This window comes from Festucalex cinctus, chromosome 10 (genome assembly GCF_051991245.1).
Source record: "Festucalex cinctus isolate MCC-2025b chromosome 10, RoL_Fcin_1.0, whole genome shotgun sequence".
Classification (NCBI taxonomy): Eukaryota; Metazoa; Chordata; class Actinopteri; order Syngnathiformes; family Syngnathidae; genus Festucalex; species Festucalex cinctus.
Genome location: NC_135420.1, coordinates 21,105,771 through 21,125,259, shown reverse-complemented (window position 1 = coordinate 21,125,259; position 19,489 = coordinate 21,105,771). Strand labels below are relative to the sequence as shown.

At 38.3% G+C, this 19,489-nt stretch overlaps 1 protein-coding gene across 4 annotated transcripts in view; it reads left to right on the top strand.

Annotated features, from left to right (window-relative positions):
- shdb (Src homology 2 domain containing transforming protein D, b) overlaps positions 1 to 19,005 on the top strand; it is a 37,385-nt gene extending 18,380 nt beyond the window's left edge. For 3 of the 4 annotated variants that reach the window (XM_077533973.1, XM_077533970.1, XM_077533972.1), the window contains 3 exons: positions 13,266 to 13,440; positions 14,355 to 14,474; positions 18,401 to 19,005. In XM_077533973.1, coding sequence (XP_077390099.1) covers positions 13,266 to 13,440; positions 14,355 to 14,474; positions 18,401 to 18,587 — 482 coding nt within the window. In that variant the 3' untranslated portion in view covers positions 18,588 to 19,005. The remainder of the gene's footprint in view (positions 1 to 13,265; positions 13,441 to 14,354; positions 14,475 to 18,400) is intronic. The other variant, XM_077533974.1, reaches the window with a different exon arrangement.
- The last annotated feature ends 484 nt before the right edge of the window (positions 19,006 to 19,489 follow it).

Below are 19,489 nucleotides of genomic sequence, written 5' to 3'. Positions count from 1 at the left end.
CTGTCTTGCAATGATACAAAGAGAGGAAACGTGCGAGAAATGAAGGAGAGTGTGGGGATATTGGCAATAATCGCCCCATTCATTGACTCTGCACATGCATATCTGCGACAGACTCTCCACGCTTCGCTTTTCAGCTACTAGTACATACATTATGAATTATAAATCTAGTAAACTCATTCACTCCCAGCCATTTTCACTGAAGGAACTCCATTCGCTCCTGGCTGTTTTACTGGATTTGGAATGATTTTGCTTGCAAGGCCCACAGAATATTGTGTTCTATTGCTATAAAAAAAAAATAAAAATACATGGAACCTATCTGTTTCCGTTTTGCAGCAATTAGCATTAGAATATAGCTATGTTTCATCATTCTTCACAAATCTATTTGTTGATCCCTTATACTCTGCTGCCACCTGCTGGCCTTTTTTTTTTTTTTTTTTAAATAACAACCATTGCTTTAAGCGTTCTCGCCAATTCAGAGGCTGCATCAAACAAATGTTTACATTTTTGGGACCATGGCAATTGGCAATATTTTAAAATAGAAAATTTATATATGTTTTTGGGAGCAAATGAGTTAATGTAAAACATCGAATTTTTTTATACATGACTTCTAAACTGGCCGCTACGTCTGCAGCACTGCGATTCAAATTTCATATCATCATAAAACCGGTTGTCACGAATGGCCACCCATGAAAACTAAACTAATTGCACACTTTGTGACAGTTTTGTCGAGTTAAGCTTATTTCAAGGTAGTGGTACATGTGGTCTAATGCGATCGTTTTACGATCAGGAGCTTGAGATGAGATGTTAGAAGAATAGAAAATTGTTGTTAATTTCATACAATTTCCAGGGAAAATGCCATATTTGGTTATATAGATCCGTCTTTAAACTTGTGTAATTTATTTTTTTGGTTTTGGTTGTAAAATTTTATGTATTAACTAGCGGTTTCGGTACTCATGATTTGAGTACTCTCACTGGTTTGAAAAAAGTTGTATCGAAAAATCAGTTTTGATTTGAAAAACCAAATCGAATACACCTATGCTGTATGATGATGTAGACCAGATATAAATCGATTTGACATTGCTGATAATTTGACTGGGTGCGACGTTAAAATCAAAAGTATGGCAGCAAATTAAAAAGGTAATGCATCCCCTTCACATAACATTCACCCACACAGCACAATTACACAGCCCAAAGGAGGAAAATGCTTGCTCTGCTGTAGCGCTTTGACCTCCTGTCATTGCCATTCAGCGTCCTTCCGGCTGCGTGCTGGCGTGTTGCCTTTCGCTACGCACCAAAGCACGCGAGTCTAAACAAACAAACCGTATTTTCCGTTCTCGTCCTTAATCCACGGCCACAGAGCTATTCTGCATGGACGGGGAGCGGAAGGCAAAGGGAGAGGGAGGGAATGAGAGGTGTGAAGGCAAAGGACGGCGAGATATGCACATCCAAGGTTAGGTGAAGAGGGGAGGGGCTTATGTGCGAGTAAGGTGAGGAGGGGAATCGGGGCCGCGGTGGTTGCCTCCATCAGTCATCCTCACACGTGAGCGCACTCAGTTTCTCGTACGCGGCGCTGACAAGGTTGTCGCCGTTGCCCTCTTTCCCAGCAGATGTGACACATTGCCTCGGATAACCTGCTATGGGGGGTGTAGGAAAGCGTATGTGTGTTTTGGTGTAGGTTGAGGTGAGGGTCACCGTGCTCTTCCCTCGCCTCATCAACTCCTTCACACGAGGCGAGCGTACATACTGTACTCTGATTATTATCGCCAGGCGTCTAATTGGAGGGTGAGAGGATGTGGCGTGCAAGTAGTGCGCATGTTGGCACAAATGAGTGCGTTGGTGTTGACGCCGGTGTCGTGTGGGAGGGATTGCACTTCTGCTGATGCTTTTCACAGATTAACTGCGCTTACATCTAATTATTCTCACTAATTCTAGACCAGCCGGTGTCAAGCTCACATATTGTCGTTATGGTTACGCTTTGTAAAGTGACGTGAAACTACAAATATATAATAGCTAAGTGGTAGCACGAATACCGCACAAGTACTTTCACTAATACTAAGTAACAATGCACAATAATGCCAGTATGTCTTGAAAAACAAACTTGAAGCTGAAGTTCCACTCAAATGTAACACTTTTTAAAGTAGCACATTGCCATTAGTGACATTTTAAAATCAAACCGTTTGTTTGTTTTTAAAACATGTATTTCAGGGCAAGTCAACCCCCAAAAAGATTCTTGACAATAATAATTATGTTCTATGCAGCCCAACTATTCATTGTGGGAATGCTGAAAGCACTTAGCATTCACCTTTCAGCATTCCCACGCAATCTCTTCAGAAATTGCACTTAGTCTAGTTCTTGTTAACACATTCACTGCCAGCCCAGCAAAAATGCATTTGACGTCTTTTTTCGTCAATGGCAGTCAATGACTTAAGATGAGATGTAACCAAAATTTATGGATTTTTAAGCAACATTTGCCTTAAAAAAAAAAAAAAAAAGGAAAAAAGTATGCTGCAATATAATCACAAAATATATTGGCACATTGTGTTTAACACATTCACTGCCAGCCCAGCAAAAATGCATTATTTGACGTCTTTTTCCGTCAATGGCAGTCAATGAGTTAATATTGTTAGTGGAATATGAGTTAAGCGGCAAAATCCAGCAGTTTTTATTTTATCAATATCAGAAGGCGGCCATTTTACCACTTGCTGTCGAGTCAAAATGACATCACAGTTGTAACAACCAATCACAGCTCAGCTTCACAAAACAGTTGAGCTGTGATTGGTCGCTGCCTGAGCCCTGAGCAACTTTGATGTCATCTTGTGTCAAAATGGCCGCCCCCTGCTGCTTAACTCATATTCCACAAATATTAATCAGAATGTCATGTTTATAAATAAATAATAAATAAATAAATAAAAGTGATTATTGATAATCTTACAAATTCTAAAACGAGATTGTGACAGGACAGGTGTTGCTATAATAAGAAGACATTTTACCGCTTGTTTGTTGCTCAAAACTGTCTCCAAATCCTTTCTTTTTACCTCATTTCTTTTGGCCACATCTTCCATTTGTGTGCGTGTGCCTGAGGGGTTCGGACGTGACGGGCCTCTCTCAATCTCGCCGCCTTTTTACCTTCAAGTCTTTAGAAAGCCGCCACTAGTCCCCCTTTATCCAGCTCAAATTGCGACACTCATTAATTCACCGACATCAACAGACAACCCGGCAGTGCGAGATGGACCCTGCAGCTGCTCGGCACCAATCAGCGACTTAATGAAAGGCGCCATCTTATTAGCCCTCTCATGACCACACCTAATGAACAGATGAACGTGTTTTTTTCCTCTATTTTACAACACTGTGCTGTATCACAGCTTTGAGTGGGCTGATAATCACTTTGTGGCTTTCGTAGTTCAACAGCTTCCACTAACAACATGGCGGCAAAAACAGTTGAGCTAGTTTACAAAAGTCACTGTTGCCATCTTAGCGATTTGGTAGCTATTTCGTGACTTTTCCGACCCCTCAGCAGCTTTATGTTTGTTTTTTAAAGCAACTAGTGAGTTTAATTCCCACTAAAACAGACAACATAAGCGGAATCATGTTCACATTGTTTACCAGATAATGTTAGAAACTTTTAATAGCAGCTATGTGCTTCCAAGCTATAAATATTTTTTAGAAGTCAAAAGAAAAACACAAAGGAGAAGTAGAAGAAATATTTTGAGGTTTGCTAACGTTGTGCTAGATTTGAGGTCTCTAAGCAGTAAGTATTCAAATTGTGTCTGTATTATGATTTATACAACTTAAGTTGCAATCAGTTTCCGCAGTCTTGTGTTGTCATGGAAATGTACTCGAGCTGGCTGCTGTCTTTAGATATGGTGAAGCAGAATTTGTCTCGCCAAGGTTAATTTTGGACGCTCTGTTCCAAGTAAATGTAAAAAATTGTTGGCCACATGGTGGCTGAGTGTTTAGTGTAAATATTATTCAGGAAAGCTGCTTCAATGCAGTTTTGTGGTCCATTTTTAGTTGCGTTTTTAGTTTTAGGCATTATTTATTAACTGTTCCTGTCCGGTAAATTTCTCTCCTCCATTATCTGTTGATTAATTAAGGCAGATTTCTGTTTTGTTGTTAAAATAATAGCAACATTCCCACATGTAGGTAAATCTGAATTGGAATCATATGGGATGCCAGTTTTCCATAATGTATTTTACCCCCAAGACGCCTCTCGAGAAAATGACTAAACATTGCCTTCAGCCTTCCCGACAAGCATGCGCGTTCGGGTGTAGTATCCGCTATAGAGTTCTGCCCACAATAGCTCAGTTCAAAGCTGCAAAAGTAATAAGAGCTGAATGCACAGAGACAGAAAACAGCTGCGGTTTTGCTACATCTGCTTGTTTTAGGAAGAAGAATTGGGGTCATCAGAGTAAGAGTTTAAGTACTGTAGCTCCCTCTTAATTTTTTTTTTTAAGACATATTGGGTAATTCTACACTTGCAACTTTGTGGGAACATTTTAGCTGGCCCTTCTGAATGAATTTGGAGAGACCCTAGCTAGCCGTCATCAAACACCTTTCGCCTTATGAAGGAGGAATGCAAGTCCAAATTTTCATCCTTTTTATTTTCCTTTGTGTGTAATGGCAAAGTGTCTCTATAAATTGTGTTAAACAGTCCTAGCCTTACTGGAGTAATGTTAATTGGGGTGATGTTCTTGAATTATGAAGCACAGACTGATCATCTAAGGGTTATAACTCCGTTTCATTAGCCCATCATTGGTGTTTTGCATTGTATGTTAGCAATAAAGCTATCTTGAAGCAAGCACTTAGCCTCTTTTTTTTTTTTATTATTGTTTACTATCTGTCAAAGTGTTGCTTGCCACCATGTATCGTAACTAGCACTCTTAACTCAAATTTTTGCTTGTCACTCAAATTTTTTGCTCACAATTCAATATTGCTCATATCCTCCTGACTACCAGCAATTCAAATTTGTCCTCTGTAGTGGACCTTTTTAAACCTGAATATCCCCCACCCAGTGCATACGATTTGAATTAACTCCTTTTGTGCTTTATAGAGGACATTCAGAGCTTTCCAATGATACCAAATGTGTAGTGGGGGGGCTTTGCTACCTTTGATTGAAAGAAAATGGCTTCCCTCAGTGCAAGCACTTTTTAGGGAAGAGGAAAAGTAAGTGTATAACAATTTTTATTGAACAAATTTAGGCTTTAAATGTTGTTAGCATGCTTTCTAAGTATTGTTTGAATTATTTTAACTGTATTTGAGCTTAGTATTTAAGTTTTAAAAAATGTCCTCTGTAGTGGACACATCATAGTTTAAAAATAAAAACTTTTTTTTTTTCCAAAAATTTCTTTTGCAGTATTCCAGTTACTTCACAAAGATTGGGGAATATCAAAATAAACATGATTGGACAATATTTTTTTTTCCTGGTAGTCAGAGGATATCTCATAGTTGTTGGTCAAAGCACTTGGATCAGTTGTCTTACCACTGTACTACCTTGACAGATAGTCGGCATGCGTGTCTGTGCGCTGACTCGTCTCTGTCTGGATGCAGGATTTCTTGTCTGACTCTGTGTGTATGCGTCAGTTGGAGCCTGGCCGTATTTTGTGTGGCTGTGTGCATGGAAACAAACACACAGACAAAGAAAGAAAAACAGAAAATGAGATTTGCAGTGCGCTGCTCTCGGAAGGCCCCGCGGGCCATCATCAGAGAACAGCCTCTTCATCAATTTAGTGGCGCCGCGGAAGGACTTCTCTTTGTCACATTTGCTCGTTCTCCCCCATCACTCGCCGCTTTTACTTCGCCCTGGGCGTGACCTTAGCCCGACATTAATGGAATGGCATGTCCTTCGTGATTTCTTGGCTGTTAGATGGACGGACGGGTGAGTTGATGGAGGCTAGGTGACAAGGACAAGGAGCAGGCGACTGCAGTGAACCATCACCATTCAAACCGAAAAACTTTCAAAACCTTAGAATTGCCTATAAATTATACATAATAATTGCTAGAGCCATAAATATACCCCAACTGTGGTCCAAAAATACTTGTACAATTTAGCCACCATACTAACACCAACATTATTAAGTAAGGGTGTGCCAAAAAAAATTGATTCTCATTGAGGACAATTCAGAATTGATTTTAAATATCCTAAAATCTATTTTATTTAAATTATTTTATACGGTTTTGCCCTTGTTTGTGTACTGGGAAGGCTGTTCATGTTGTACCCGATTTGGCCACTTAGGGGCAATGTGGTTTTGTGCGTTCTGATACACCGTTAAGTTGTAGCCACATTGGAGAGTAGAAGGAAAAAGTCACAATCCGTGACCTTATTGCTTCTTAATTCATTCACTCCCAGCCATTTTCACTGAAGCAAGCCACTTCTCTCCCGGCTATTTTATTGGATTTTGACTGATTTTATATGGCTCACAGAATACTGTGTTCTATTGCTATAAAAACATGGAACCTACCAAAAGAAAGATTTAGAGTCTCTTCTTTCATCAGGAAAAAAAGTATATTTCTATCTGTTTCCGTTTTGCATCAATTACCATTAGAATATAAGTTTCATCATTATTCACAAATCTGCTTAGAATTGTGGGGAAACAGCTTGTTTCGATGATGGCCCCGTTTGAGCTCTTATACTCTGCTGCCACCTGCTGGTCGTTTTTGTAATTACTACAATTTGCTTCACTCATTCTCTGCAGTTGAGAGGCTGCATCAAAACCTTCTGTATGCTCTAGATTAAAAGAAAAAAATAAAACGTATAAATACATCTTTGGGACACCTAATACATTTAAAATAGAACATATTTATACATTTTTGGGAGCAACTAACTAAGTTTGCCAGCCAGCTGAATTCTCGCGGTATTCGTTCACAGATACTACGAGACTCCATCTTGTACTGCTCCCGCTGATACGTTCGCAACCGACCATTTAGGTCAGACCAAGCAAACGTTATTTAGGGCGGGACATGCAGCTGTGACGAAACCAGGAAGCGCAAACACACCTAACAGAGACGAATGGACTCTGCAATTAATTCTGGTCTCGAAGAATTACAGCGTTAGGCGCTTTGTGCATTTTTATCTGGTAAAGATGTTCGTGATTATTTTTTTTTCCATGAGACGAGACTGAAGAGGACATTTTCATATGTTGCCGTGATCGATGTCACATCGTTCAATCAGTTTGAAGTATTGTACACAATGAGCAAATCACCGTGGCACAGTCCCAGGTAGATAATGTGAACAACTCGATTGAGTGAATCACAATTCTCAATCTGGCAGTTGCCAGGTTACTACTGGCTTCTGGCCAAGACCCACTCACTCTTCCTCTCTGGGGTTGAAGTAGCTCAACTTAAAACTGCTCAGCTGCAGTAAACAGTTTTATTTTCAAAAATTAATCATGGGCCACCTGGGTCACGTCACTCAGACAGTAACTTCGTTCACTTCTTCTGGGGAGGGATCCCGAGGCGTTCCTTGGTCCACCTCCCAGCAGGGCATGCCCTAAATACTTCACCAGATACCCACGCTGCCTCATGTAGCTCAGCTCGGTGCGGAGGATCAGCGCCTGTTTGTGTTTTGTTCTACAGAAAAATGTGCAAGTCTGTGATTGGAAATAACGAGCTCAAGGCATAAATTCAAATGGGACTCAAGTCAAAACATGGGCGGGAATTGATTAGCTGTGACCAATGTGCTATAAACTTGTGTGAATGTCCCTTTTCCCCCTGCACTGACATAAGGTGTTAATTATCTTGTCTTAATGGGGGGGTGGGCTCCGCGTGCCCAGCAGAAGGTCTTTAAGAGCGCATTCATGCCAGCCCCTTCCAAAATAAAAACAGATGTCTTCATTAATGAACCAAATGAAGCTGTCTTTGTGCGCCCCTTCCTTTCTTTCGAGCTTTCAAAAAACAGCAGGTGTGCTTAAAGTTACCTGTCACTCAAATGAAACATGTTCCATTTGCCCTCCTCTCTCTACTCTGTAATTATCAGGAAATAAAAGTTGCAAGCTCGTGTTGGATTTGGCCAAATGACCGAATTATGCCGAGTTCTTAAATTGAGCTAAATTGCGAGATAGAATTGAGGAGACATCTGAGTAGAATCGACAAAGGCTCTTTGCGCTTTAAGCGAGCGCGCCGCTTTTGTCTGCAAGTCTTTGTCTCCGTGAAGTCTTTGCGCAGTATCGGAGGACAAAGCTGAGCGCATGCAGCGTAGCACATCATCAGGTTCTAGTTGTCAACAGCAGCCAGATGTTCCCCGCCAGCGTCTGTCTTCTTATCTTGATGCTTTGTCAGCACCTTGAACTGTTGTCAGAGCAAACAGATAAACTGGCGTTTCAGACACAAACTGCATTTATCAGAGTGCAGACTAATGATATCGTTTTTTGGTCAGTACTTGGTCAAAACAGCCTTTCATCCCCATTTAAAAAAAAAGAAAAAAAAAAGAAAAAAAAAAAGAACAAAACTGATGGCAGTTAGGACCCCTTTTGTATAGGTTTGTGTATGTAAATAAAACACTAAGATGGAATGGTTACAAGCTTTGAAAATAAAAAGCATAAAATGAAATTAAAACTTACAACGGTATGCACATTGTTCCAAATTTAAGTTAACAGTGGGGGGGGGGAAAATGACTGCAGTGTTGGAATCAGCTTGCAATTTTAAGTTTTAAAGCTTTTCAGAGCTCAATGCAAAAAAAATTGTGAATCGCTACTGCCACCTGTGGCCGAACAATGAAATTGCACACGTACACAATGCGCACATGACGTCGCATCCGCAGACAGAGAGCGGGAAATTCGAACCCGAATCCAGTCTGAAAACTGTTGGTTGGCTTGCAGGAGTACAGCTAAAATAATCTGCTAATTTTTGTGTCATAAATTATCAAATAAAAAGGCTATTGTAAATATATGTAAATATATTTTGGGGCAAATTCCTACATTGGACAGCTTTAATCTGCATAAAAAGCTAAGTCTTTTATTTATTTTTATTTATTTTTGTTTATTTATTCCTCACTTTGATTAGTGCTGGATAAGATGGCTTTCAAATAAAATATCTATATATATATATATATATATATATATATATATATATATATATATATATTTTTCAGAAATCAAATTTCAGTTTTTTGGGGGAATTTTCTCTTTTTTTTTTAAACTACTTGTCATTTAAAAATTGACCTAAAATTGACTAATCGTCCAATACATACCTCAGAAGTGTTGCAAATGGGCAATTTTTGATGCAGCTCTTGTATTATATGCCAGCAGCTTGCTTGTATTGTAGTTCATGACATACGGAATTCTTGAAGACCCAAACCACGTTAAAGTTGATCAAATGGGTCTCTTTGGGCTATCATTTACCCCCGTGGTTCCGTTTTGTTCGCCAGTTAGAGCAAGCGAAACAGACCGATGGGCGTTTTCTCGGTATCAGGTGTGCATATGAGTCTCATTGAGGGGTTGCCAGGCCACACTTTGGTCTTGGGCTTCGGTGGCCCGCTCCAGATGGGGCCATTGTACCGTGCCACGCATCAATAATTCACAGAGAGCCAGAGAAAGTGGCGGAGTGTGTCTGCCTGCTCAATAATTAACCAGGGAGGGGAGGGAGGCATGTTTATACAGCCAGGTCCCTCTCTGAACGCCCATTCAAATAGCCTTTGAAGCGGCGGGCCTGGAGGGGAGAAGTACGAGGGCTGGGCGGTGGGGGTCTTGAGATTTGTCAGCTCATTAAGACATCTCTTTTTCCTTGTATTTGTTTTGTAATCTTTTTAGCCGGAGTGTTGCACAAAAAAAAACGTGCAAATCCAAATCGCATAATGTGCGCTTGTGTCAGACTACAGAGACGACAGATTATTGCCTGCCATGGTAGATAATGAGCTATTTTCAGCTCTGCCTCACTCTGCACCCTGTAACCCCCCCACCGTCCCCTCCCTCCCTCCACTGAAGGTAGGACAGTGTACAGCTCTCACACCCTTCAATTACTCTGCCACATGGCACACATGAAGCCTCAATTTTGTCCTGGTTGCTGGTGTGGTCACACAATTTCTCAGCATCCGGTAAGAGTGAACAATGCAGGCAATGCAGTATATTCTCTTAAATGATCTCCCATGATGAATGGCCCGTGTCCAGAGGAACTGTTGTATACGGTGCACACCATCCATCAGTGGACTGAAAAATGGGATGTGAGATATGTCCAGAAACTTCTGAGGTTGAACAGATTTAGTCACTTTCACAATATATTTAGAATCAATTAATCTATTAACTCATTCAGTGCCATTGACGACTATACACGTCAAAGATAAAATTTTAACTGGGCTGGCAGTGAATGAGTTAAATATTAATTTGATTCATTTTAAATGCAAAGAATGGCTCTAAACGATTATTGAAATAGTTGTCGATTAATTTACTTGCTGATTAACTCATTCACTGCCGGCCTCGTTAAAACGGATTTTTGACGTCTATAGCCGTCAATGGCACTGAATGAGTTAATTTTGACAGCTCTAAACAGAATGCACTCAATTAACATTTGGTTCTGATTTTAAATGATCCAATGATCCATGAGGAAATAAGAGAAATGGAATTCATTCTTCCAGGTCAAGTTCATAAAACCTTTTACCCTATAAAGCCTGAATGATGAAATATATGAGACAAAATTCTTATTCTTTGTAAATAGAGTATTTATTGGTCTTTTTGAACAAACAAACACTTTTTTTAGTTTGTTTGTTTGTTTTTTTGTTTCTTTTTTTGAAACATATGACATTTGATTTGTGTCAAATTTGATACATCCGGTCACAATGCTTTAAATTCCTGGGCATTATACGGCTAATTGTGTCATACCTGTCTATTTATTTTTTATTTTATAAGATTTGCACAGGTGCAAAAACGTGTGGTATCGTGGTAGGTCAGAGGTCATTACTCAGCATCCCATTGCTCTCATCATCCCTATACGCTGCTCACAAACTGTCATGCAGTATTTTCTGTGTAGATTCGCCAGCATCCTCAGTTAATTTTTTTTTTCTTCTTCTCTCTTTTCACCAATTGCGTCCTTTGCACTTCCGTCACATAACAAGAGGACCTCCTGCCGCCGCGTCTCACTTCCACTCGCTTCCTCTCATTAAAATCTTGCACTCAGTTTGAGTCTCGCCACTTCGTCATCGCCGCCTCTCTCACATATCTGCTTTTTGTTGAAGCCATCTGTGCTTTTCTCACTCTGTCGCTCTCACCTGATACCGCCGCCCCCCCCCCCCCCACCAAACCCGCAAAACGACTTCTTCCTCTAATAGAGATGAGAGAGTTGTCAGTGCTGCCCCGGTGGGTCAAAGGGCGGAGGAGGATCCCTCCGCTCAACAACAAGGTGACCTCTGGCCCTGAACACGACCCGCCATCTTCCGCACATTTGCTCCGTCGTCACCACCCCTCCCCCATGAACGCAAACATCTGCAGTCACCGTTGACCTCTTTGACTCCGTCTGTTCTGTTGCTTTCCACCTGCTATACATTTTGCCTCAGATTCCCCAGCTACTCTATTAGCCACACTTCAGTTCAGCTCACAGAACTGCGGTTTAGAATTACATAGTTTTTATTCTACTTTTCAAGGAAATTGACTATTTCCAGTTGTTGTTGTTTTTTTTTTCCCATGTAGTATGAGAGGCAAGCTGAATGGTGGGTTGGCTTACGACAAGAAAGTCATTTTTCTACTTAGCATAAAAAAATAAATTAAAAAAAAGTCCAAATATTTCAAGACAAAATCTAGAAAAAGAGGGGAAAAAAAGTTTGAAATGCATATTTTGTCAATTGATTTTCTTTTTTGCACTTATCTTTATGCAAGCAACAAATCACTCTTCTGATATCATCCCTTCACTTCCCTGTCAGAAAATTACATTTTCCTATAATATTATGCGGGGGTTTTTTTCTCAGATAAATATTTTATTCTCATTTCATTACTATTTTTTCCCATTAAAAAATCTGACTTTATTCTCGGAGAAATATTGAAATAAATAGCTCATGGTAAGATTGGTACTTCTTCTTAGATTATTGGTATATAAAATTGTTCTTAGTATAGCAGTAATTTCATTCTCTTTGGTGTGACCCTAATATTCCATCATATAGTAAAGAAATTGCTTATCAAATGTCCATCTTACCTTCTGTTCAGTTATTTTCATATCATTTGTACTTGTATAAACTTGGAATAAAAAAAATCAAAAACTATTTTTTTCCCCCAATTTGGTATTTGTGTGTAGATAAGGGATATTAAAGAGATACTTTACTTATTTAGCCATTTTTGGCAGTCAAACTATAATAATTTTTATATTTTCATTATTTTTAATTTACAATTTGTACCTTTAAAAACACATGTTGCATCTTACTGTCAACTGAAAATGACATCACAAGGACTCAGGTAACCAATCACAGCTCAGCTTGTGAATGTCACATGACCAAACCTAGAAAACAGGTTAGCTGCAAGTTGCAAAATGTGTTTTTAAAGGTACTAATTGTACGTGAAACACAATGAAAGTATCAAATTAATTATAGACAAAATATTAACGTTTTATTCCTATAATGGGCTAAATAAGTGAAGTATCCATTTAAGTAATGAGACAAAAATACTACAAAAATAATTGGAATCTTAAGAAATTATATTGCAAATATATTCCAAATTATCATTTCATTTGGGACTCGTAACAGAAAAGACATTTTGACATTGAGTGTGAAAAATATTTCTTTATTACATTTGAATGATAAAAACAGTCACTAATAATATATATATATATATATATATATATATATTAGGGGTGTGAATTGCCTAGTACCTGACGATTCGATTCGTGTCACGATTCGATTCGATACCGATTAATCCCGATACGAATTTATAAGTCGATTGTTGCGATTTTTTTCATTCAAATTTAGAAAATACTAATCAGTAAGCTTGTAGAGTGTAAGATTTATATGAAAATGTATTATTTATTTATCTGAAATTTCAGTCTTATAGAGGTTGTAATTTGTTTCATGTTTGAACAGCATTAAAATAAAATATTAAGGCTTAATGTTCCATTCATATAACATTCTTCCATGCTCAAGGTGTGAATCCTAAAAAAAAAAAAAAAAAAAAAAATCGATTCAGCCGATTATTGAATCGATTCGAGAATCGCGCAATGTAGTATCGCGATATATCGCCGAATCGATTTTTTTAACACCCCTAATATATATATATATATATATATATATATATATATATATATATATTTTTTTTTTTTTTTATTTTTTATTTTTTTTTTTTTCCTTTTTGTGCCAACAGTACAGTTCGACGGACCCGAATGGGATCGCTCGTCGCCGCCCACCGAGCGTTTGCGTCCCCCAGGGCCCCGGTCCAGCCCGCTGGTGGGCGGGGGGGTGAAGTTTCGAATGCCCCAGGAGGGCCTCACCATGGTGGGGGAGCGGGTGGACCCCGCACAGCCTCTGGAAAAACAAGTGTATGTATGGCCGCTTTCTGATCCATATAATGTACAGTACATGATTTGTCCAATAGGCCACATTACTGTTGACATTTCATTAGATTGAGAGGTTTGCTTGATTTCATGTTCACCGTCCTTGTGGCCATTAGTTTAATTACCTCAGTCTAATGGATGGCAAAGTGATAAAAAGTTTTATAGTAGTAGCATTGCTGATACGCTTTGACATTAACTGTCTTCTAAACATGCCCATAATGCTGTGCAAGGTGAATGTGTACATGTCATACTTGGACATCTCAATGGGATGCTTTTCCACTTGATTATGAGCATCTTTGAACAGTTAAAGGACAATTTGTGTTATTCAGCTAACTTCCCTTCACTTTGATCCATTAATGAGCTTGGACAATACGACGCGTTAATGCGTTTCGGCGCCCAGCGGAACTCAGGGAGCTGTGAAGCATTAGAGTAAAAACTAATTAGGTCTGAACATTAAAAACACACATTTACTTTGGTGTTGTAATTTTAGACATCATTGGCGTGATTTATGTGCCGCCTCTTTGCACATTAAGACTTTTTTTTTTTTTTTTTCGCTAATGGAATCCAACCGTATCACTTAAGCGCATGCTGTAAAGGTACATGTGTGTACACACGCTAATGCGCAACGACTCTCACCAATTTTGTTGCCTCATTGAATCCATGATGATCATTTAAGTGCCGCTGTGAGGTTTATTACCTTCGATGGCACTTTAAAAAAATTAAACACGGAATGAATGCCTCATTAATTATGGTTGTTGCAAACAATTGTGTTCCTTAATCCATTGTATGGAGTCAAAAACAAAGTACCAGACACACTGTAAATGTGTGCATGCGCACATTCTGTGAGTAAAATGTGAGCCAGAGAGCATGTATGACCACTCGTTTTTTTTTTGTCTCAGGTGGTACCACGGTTCACTGTCTCGGTCCGAAGCGGAGTCGCTGCTCACGTTGAGTAAAGAGTGTAGCTACCTGGTGAGGAACAGCCAGAACAACAGATGCGACTACTCGCTGTCTCTGAGGTACACACTCACCCGGGCACTTTCGAAACCGGGGGGGTTGGCCAGAGGGGGCCACATTCCTTAATCTGGCTTGCTGAGCATTTATATTATAAATAGTCCTGTAATATTTGTTGCATTAGTTTAGGTATTTTTATTGTAATAATTGGTTAGTTAAAATTAATTAATTTATTTATTTATTTGTCGTTAGTTTTTAAAATTAATTTAGCTGATTAAATTATTAATTGATTAATTGTAAATAATAAAATATAACAATATTGCTAAAATAAACTTCATTTTATTTTATTGAGTAATAGTTAATTGATCAGTAAGAGCAGGGATTTTTTTTATGATTAAAATAAACAATTTTAAATTGAGTAAAAATTCGAGTAAAAGGTTTTTAATTAATTAGAATGAAATTCTAAGTACAACTTTTTAATAAATGTAAAGTGAGGAAGTTGCACATTATTTTTTATGTATGTATTTATTTAATTATTTTATATCAATATGAAAAATAGTTGAAAGAATATTAATCATTTTATTTGTAAAAACTATTACAAAAATATATTAAAATATTAGTCAATCTGTTAACTATGCGGAAACAAATTTGCATTAATTATCCTTTTAGTGTAAAATTAGCGATTTTACCTAAAATTAAAAAAAATGCAACATTAAAAAGTACTTTAATTATATTTACAAATTTGTTGTAATTATTTCTGATCATAATTGATTAATTAATGACAATTTATTTAGCTTTAAGTAAAACAATTTAAAATGAACAAAATATTTTCGTACAAAATTCAGTTTTTACATAATAAAAACAATTAGTAAATTTCAAAAAACATTTTTTAATTTTTATCAAATAATTGGTCAAATTTAGTTCAATGACAGTATTAAAAGGGAATAAATTATTTTGTTGCAGCTATTTTATATGAAATGTAAAATTTTACTATTTTACTTCTTTTTACTCTACTTTGAATTATGATCGAATTAATTGGAAATGCTCATATTACAATTTAACAGCAACCAACAGTAATCTATTATTTTATTATTAAAATGAAGACAAGTTTTAACTTTTGTTTTGAAACCTCAAATACAAAATGACGTAGCCCACCTGTTCATTTGGAAACCCAAACGTGGCCCTTGATCACATCAGTTTACCTTTTACTAATCGCATGCTTCTCATTGCTGCAAAGCGTTTGTGAAGCCACCTGAACGGCAGTCGCCGTATCCGCACACATACGCCTCCATCTGTCCCTCCCCTCCTCCTTCCATCCATCACCCCAACTTAGGACGGCTGCCGCACTGCTTCCTCCTCCGCTTCTCATTTGCAGGCTGCTATAACGCTTATCTGGTCAAATCTCTCCCTTGTAATTACCGCCATGATCCATCGCTTTGGCCTCCCATCATGCCTCTGTCCTTGAATCCCCCCCACCCCCCACCAACTTCTCCTCTCACTGTGCAGTCCCCTTCTTTGGTCTCAAAGGGGCCCTCCTAAGTGGTAATCAGGCAGGTAGAGCACACTTCAGTGCGCACATCATCTTCGCCGTAATCACTAATGAATATGAATCACCTTCTGCGAGGGGCCGCACAAGAACTGCGAAGACTCACAAGAGAGATGAGCGTACACGTGTGTGTGTGTGTGTGTGTGTGTGTGTGTGTGTGTGTGTGTGTGTGTGTGTGTGTGTTTAGTGAGGGATGTGGAGGGGTCGCACGTAAAGGCTTTGATGCAGTCTCTACTGCAGAAAATGATTGAGTGGCAGCAGAGTATAAGAGATCAACCAGGCCATGTGAAAACAAGCTGATTTCCCCACAGTTCTAAGTAGAATTGTGAAAAACGATGAAACTTATCTATGTTCTCTTGCTAATTGCTGCACAGCGGAAACAGATAGGAATATACTTTTTTTTCCCCCTGATAAAAGAAGAGACTCTAATCTCTCTTTTGGTATGTTCCATATTTTTATAGCAATAGAGCGTAATATTTCGCGGGCCTTGAAAAATCTGTCAAAATCCAGGAAAACACTTAAGTGAAAATGGTTGGGAGTGAATGAGTTAATATTGCGTTTGTAGAATATGAATTTAAGCATCAAAATCCACCAGTTTTTATTCCTTACGAGGCGGCCATTTTTGACAGTTCAAGTGTTCAAGAGACTTAAATGTGTTCTCAAGCTATTTTCACCACTTCAAATGATGATCAGCCATAAAAATAAATTCAGCTGATGTGGGGACAGACAAACGAGGTGTTCACATAGAAATAGACTAAATGTGTAACCCAAGTAAATCATTCAGATTTATCTCTGATTTAACCTTTAAGCTCGTATCGGGCTTTAGGCTCCTAAAAACAACTACTGCAGATAAGCGTCACTTCAATTCTGTTTCGTCTTCATCAGAATGTTGTGACTGCTTGACGCAAACATTCCCCTCGAGAAACGACACTTTGTGTTGACAATGATAGAATGCGGCATTCATCAGGCATTTTCTTTCCACGTATTTTGTCTCCCAACGGGAGGACCGACAACAGCATCGACATGAAAATTCAGCGACCCCCGGGTCTGATTTGCCAAAAGACTGTCAGGATTTGAGTGGATAATCGACAGTTAAGCTCTAATTTCGCTGACCGCAGCCTGATTGCTTCATGTAGGTGATGTTTTGAAGGCGATCAATTATGCTAATTTGATTGTAAAATAGCAGAGCTTTGATTGCGTGTGCTTTGCGTCAGTGTGCCATTTGCTATCTAGTGTGGAGGACCAAAACTGCAAAAATTCAAAATAAATAAATAAATGACCCAAAAAACGAAAATAGAAAAGTATATACATAAATCTAATAAAAAAATTAAATTAACTAACTAACTAACTAACTAAATCTCTATATTTATATATTTAAAACAGGACCAAAACTGCCTAAATTAAAAATAAATAAATTCACAAATGACTAAAAGTGAAAATAAAAAACGTATATAAAAAATCTAATTCAAAAATTAAATAAATACAATAATAAATAAATAAATAAATAAAAAATTCTAACTACATATAAATATATAAGTTTAGTTTAGTTAGTTATTTAGTGAGTCAGGACCAAAACTGCCAAAATTAAAAATAAATAAATGACAAAAAGTGAAAATAAAAATGTATATAAAAAATCTAATTCAAAAATAAAATAAACTAACTAACTAAATTTATATATTTAAATCAGGACCAATACTGCTTAAATTAAAAATAAATCAATAAATCAATGCATACATAACAGTGAAAATAAAAACATATATAAAAAAATCTAATTCAAAAATAAAATAAATACAAAAATAAATCATTAATAAATTAAATTTGATTTTAAAAAAAAACCTAACTAAATATAAATTTAGTTTAGTTAGTTAGTTAGTCAGCTAGTCAGGACCAAAACTGCCAAAATTAAAAATAAATAAATGACTAAATAATTAATGACTTAAAAATGAAAATAAAAACGTATATTAAAAAATTAAATGAATACAAAAAAATAAATAAAAACCAACTAACTAAATACCCATCCATCCACTTTCTTGTCCGCTTATTCATCACAAGGGTCGCGGGGGTGCTGGAGCCTATCCCAGCTGGCTTCGGGCAGTAGGCGGGGTACACCCTGAACTGGTTGCCAGCCAATCGCAGGGCAACTAACTAAATAAGTTATTTATATTTAGTTAGTTAGTTAAATATAAATGTAGTTAGTTAGTTTTTATTTCTTTTTTGTGTTTAGTGGAAGTCGGCCATGACCGCCAGGGACCAGCATATTTCTAACCCACCTTCACAGTCCAACGCTTCCCCCTTTCTCTCGTTGCATCCGCATGTGCTAATCCTCATCCATCATAACATCCCCCCCCCCCCCCCCCCCCTCCCTTTAATCCACGGAGGCCGCATGACCCCTCCTTTCACCGTGACTTCCCCCGTCGTAATTTGAGCTTGTTGTTTTGGTCCCAGGAGCTGCCAGGGTTTCATGCACATCAAGTTCACGCAGTGCAAAGACGGCAAGTACGTGCTGGGACACAACAGCCCGCCGTTCGACTCCGTCCCCGAGCTGGTGCACTTCTACACCACGCACAAGCTCCCCATCCGCGGTGCCGAGCACCTGTCGCTGCTCTTTCCCGTGCTGGTGCAGACGCTCTGACTCTGAAAAGTTTTTGTGGAGAAACTTCAAACTCATTCGTCCCGGTTATTTTTGGACTGGACCTTTCCGTGCTGTTCTACTTGTGCCGAGCATTGCTAACATCCAAGGCAATACCTCAACTCCTCTCCCGCTCTCTTTCTGACATATCTGTGCTGAACCAAGGTTGATGGATTTCACAACATCAGAAATTCTCATTTTTCATTTTTTTTTCTTCTTGGTGGCACCGGCCTCACAGCTGAGGAAATCAGTGGCACCTTGGGAGAAGTCGTGTTCGCAAGGGAGGGTTTGCCGAAGATTGAGATTCAATGACTGCTCTTTCACCAAAACAAACAACACTTCATTAACACTGGTTAAATATTCCTCTTGTCAGGTTTTTCACATTTATACTAGGATCAATAAATGGAACTATAGAAGATGATGATGTGTTTTCATTACTTGAGTCAACCCCCAAAACATTTTCTTGACAATATGTTCTATGCAGCCTCACTGGACTAAATACAGTATTCTGATTAATATTGCATTATTGGAGTATGAGTTAAGCAACAAAATCCAGCAATTTTTATCAATATCATAGGGCGGCCATTTTGCCAGTTAATATCGAGGTTTCAACCAATCACAGCTTCAGAACAGGTGAGCTGTGATTGGTCGTTGACTGAGCCCTGAGCAACTGTGATATCATTTTAAGTTGACAGCAAGTGGCAAAATGGCCGCCCCCTGAAATGGATAAAAATGGCTGGATTTTGCTGCATAACTCGTGTTCCACAAATGTAATATTAATCAGAAAGTCATGTTTAGACTAGTGAGGTAACATATAACATATAACGTGTCAAAAAATGTTTAAGGTTGACTTCCTCTTTAAAAATCTTTTTTAATTTTTTTAGCATCAGCCAAAAAAATTGTGC